The sequence below is a fragment of the Otolemur garnettii genome, unplaced genomic scaffold (assembly GCF_000181295.1).
Source record: "Otolemur garnettii isolate 467f Iridium unplaced genomic scaffold, OtoGar3 scaffold00007, whole genome shotgun sequence".
NCBI lineage: Eukaryota > Metazoa > Chordata > Mammalia > Primates > Galagidae > Otolemur > Otolemur garnettii.
Window position 1 is genome coordinate 24,600,793 of NW_003852402.1, and position 3,949 is coordinate 24,604,741.

General features: G+C 37.2%; 1 protein-coding gene across 2 annotated transcripts in view; it reads left to right on the top strand.

Annotated features, from left to right (window-relative positions):
- LOC100940566 (uncharacterized protein C3orf20-like) overlaps positions 1–3,949 on the top strand; it is a 91,293-nt gene that overhangs the window by 22,477 nt on the left and 64,867 nt on the right. Inside the window, exons 3-4 of one of the 2 annotated variants that reach the window (XM_023509431.1) lie at positions 2,380–2,514; positions 3,103–3,204. In XM_023509431.1, coding sequence (XP_023365199.1) covers positions 2,380–2,514; positions 3,103–3,204 — 237 coding nt within the window. The remainder of the gene's footprint in view (positions 1–2,379; positions 2,515–3,102; positions 3,205–3,949) is intronic. The other variant, XM_023509432.1, reaches the window with a different exon arrangement.

Genomic DNA, 3,949 nt, shown 5'->3' on the forward strand with positions numbered 1-3,949 from the left:
CGGGCTGGGGATTTGAACCCGCCACCTTAGGTGTACGTGGCTGGCGCCTTAGCCGGTTGAGCTATAGGCGCCGAGCCATCTCCATCTTTTTTAATGGCTGAATAGTATTCCATGGTATACATATACCCAGCTTGTTAATCCATTCTTGGGTTGGTGGGCATTTAGGTTGTTTCCATAATTTGGAGATTGTAAATTGAGCTGCAATAAACAGTATAGTATAAATGTCCTTATGATAAAAGGATTTTTTTTTCCTTCTGGGTAGATGCCTAGTAATGGGATTGCAGGATCAATTTAAAAATTGTTATTAGAAAAAAAAAAAAAAAAAAAAAAAAGAAAAGCATTTCATGCCTACCATAAAACACACTTTTAAAATAGGAAAGTATACAGTGTTCAAGGTGAAAATTTCTTCCCCTTCAATCTTACTCTGCAGAAATCAATCTTGTTAAGAGCTTGGTATATATCTTTACAGGATCAAAGATTCCAAATTTAACTAATGGAAGAGTGAGCCTGGCAGGCAGGAACTGTGGTGAACTGGAAGTGTCCAGCCTGAAGGGGGCAGCCTCTACTCAAGGCCAGGAACAATGGAACTGGGGTCACTATATTTTATGATTTTTTTAAGTCAGAAATTTAGATTTTTATAAGAAATATTCCAATATTTTAAATTTGAAAATTCAGACTTGGAGTGGACTAAATCAAACCCTCCTAAGCTGCCAGTCTGTAACCTTCATGCTCAATGTTCTTGATTCATACATACATGGATGGTCATTGAATCCTAGAAATATACTACAAGCATAAAATACACACCTGACTTGGAAGATATAGGATAAAAAAAGAGCACAAACTATCTTAATAGTAATTTTTACATGTAGCTCATATCAAAATGTTAATATTTACAGATATTTGGTTGTAACATATGTTATTAAAGTTTCCTTCACATGCTTTTTACTCTTTTTAACATGTCTACTAGATAATTTAAAATTACTCATGTTGCTCACATTTGTGGTTTGCATTATATTTGTGCTGGACAGCACTGTCACAGGCTATCACGTGGAGAGTAAATCTCTAGGCCTCTATTCTATACAATTTACAAAATCATCTCTGGTGGCCATAGAAGGTAAATTTTAAAGAAGTAGCATTTAACGCTAGAGGTTTAGGGGAGTAAAGAGTAGGCAAGTAACTTTTTACCAGGTAAGATTCCATACACTGAGTGGTGCCTATGGCTCAGTGGGTAGGGTGCCGGCCCCATATACTGAGGATGGTGGGTTCAAACCCTGCCCCAGCCAAACTGCAACAAAAAAATAACCGGGAGCAGTGCCTGTGGCTCAATGACTAGGGAGCCAGCCCCATATACTGAGGATGGTGGGTTCGAACCTGGCCCCAGCCAAACTGCAACAACAACAACAAAAAAAAAAATAGCCAGGCCTTGTGGTGGACGCCTATACTCCCAGCTGCTGGGGACACCAAGGCAAGAGAATTGCCTAAATCCAGGAGTTGGAGGTTGCTGTGAGCTGTGTGACGCCACGGCACTCTACTGAGGGCAATAAAGTGAAACTCTGTCTCTACAAAAAAAAAAAAAAAAGATTCCATACACCAATTTCCTGACACTCTGAAGTCAAGATTTCCTTACTCTTTATCTAAAAGTAATAATAATAAAAATAAAATAAAAATCACTAAAGGAGTAGATTATTTAATTCAGATTACCTAAATTGGTAGCTTTCAGGAAACAATGGAGCATAATTTGTAACCAGAACAAGAGTCCTTGCGGCTTCGAGCAGTTTACTTAATTAGGATGCTTTATCTACAGACAGGCTTTTAAATTTGCTTTACTAATCTTTAGATGTTCACTTGAGTTTTAATGAAGTTTTTTGTTTATTGTTACCTTTCCATTCTTGTCCCTTATAAAATCTCTCAAACTTTAATGAGTTTTGCAGTCAGATACTTATAAAACTTGTAAGCAAGCATTTGGCAACCATCAGTGACTTTTCTCCACACCAAGGGAGTCAGATGTTATCAACCATATTTTACAGGGGAGACTGTGTCTCAGGGATAAAATTAAGGCTTAGAAGTACCTGTAAATCAACACAGCATCTTCTCAACTTAAAATGGACCTGACCTTTATAAGGCATGACTATGTTATTTGCAAAATAATTTTCTCTACCTTCATCTACCTTCTCTGAGTAAGTCATAGCAACATATGAACTTGCAGCACAAAACCCATAACCCATCCTAACTTGGTGGAATTAAGTGAAGAGACTGAAGCTGTCTGTGAATGTCGGTCTCAAATTTCCTTTCATGAATTATGCAAATATCTGATTTCCACTTGAATTATGTGAAGGAAGATTCTATGCAGGAAATGAGTCTCCTTTCTGTTGTCCTCAGGTGAATAGGTTCATCACTGTGAAGATTTCTGGGCGTTTTGCCATCACTTTGGTCTACAAATGGCATCCCCAAAGCCTGAAGCTATCTCTGGCACCTGTAAAATGCAAGCCTTGTCCTCCATGCTTACCTGAGATGGTAGGTCAGAGGTTTCTTAATCGTCTTCATATCACCTCTTCAGTGCAACCAGAGCAGGAACATGGGGACCGATTTTAGATTTTCAATCTATGATCTCTTAAAAACAGAAATGATGTATGGCTTATATATTGCTTTTTAAGTTAGATGAAATTAAATCAATTTCAAGTTACCTTTTTTAGGCATATATAGTATTCCAAAGAAATGTGAAGATGTTTGAGCTTTGTTAAAACTGGGGCCCACATAACTTCTCTAAATAATCATTTCACACTTACACTAAATCTCTGTTAAGGAATTCTAGACTAAAACCTTTTGTTTGTCAAGGGGAGAGACACTAAACCATTAGTGTCTCTATTTTCATGTAGTTAAGTAGTAAGCTAGTTTGATTGATTTTGATCAAACTGTTGAAACTCTAAAAAATTTTAAATGCATTTATGTAAATGATACATAAATTAGAAAAAATGTATAAACATATATAAGAGATCTTTATTTTTAGGGACAGCTTTCAAAACTGTGTTATTCTTTAGAAATCTTGCCTCTCTGGGTTTTTACGAAACATGTTATCTGAAGAGCGCTTACAATCTTTCCCAGTCATGCCCTGATACCAATCCCACCTCCAGAGAAGCCAGGGAGTTATTCAAGGCCTACAAAATGAAGTGCAAGCAACTGAGATTCACAACACAGAACGCAGATGTAAGTGTGAAATATTCTGATACTGCAGACAAAGGAGGGTTTTAGTTTTCAAGTTGTCCTAGAGGTGTTTTTCTCTTCTAAAATATGTGGGGTTTATTTTAGAGAGCCAGAGTCTATCTATTGAACACAGGTAGGACCATTTATATAATTCTTGGAAAGAGCATAGGCTGACTCTTGTTTGTTTGGGGATTTTTTTTTTATTTAATTTTCTTTTCCCTTACCATCGTTAAATACGTGATACACAGTTCAGTAGCATTGCATACAGTCACACTGTACAACCATTACCACCATTCATCTCTAACACTTTTTCCTCTTTCAAAACTGGAACTCTGTACTCATTAAACACTAATATTCTTCTCTCTAGTTTCTGGCAGTCACCATTCTGCTTTCTATCTCTATGAATTTGACTACTCTAGGAATTTCATATGAGTATAATCATAAGGTATTTGTCCTTTTGCAACTAGAATATTTCACTTAGCACAATGTCTTTAAGGTTCATCCATGTTATAGCATGTGTCAGAATTTCCTTCCTTCTTAAGGATATCCCATTGTTTGGATATCCCACATTTTATTTATCGAGCCATCTATCTTCTGTTTATGTGTTTGTTTTGTTTTCGAGACAGAGCCTCAAGCTGTTGCCCTGGGTAGACTACTATGGCATCACAGCTCACAGCAACCTCCAACTCCTGGGCTTAAGCGATTCTCTTGCCTCAGCCTCCCAAGTAGCTGGGACTACAGATGCCTG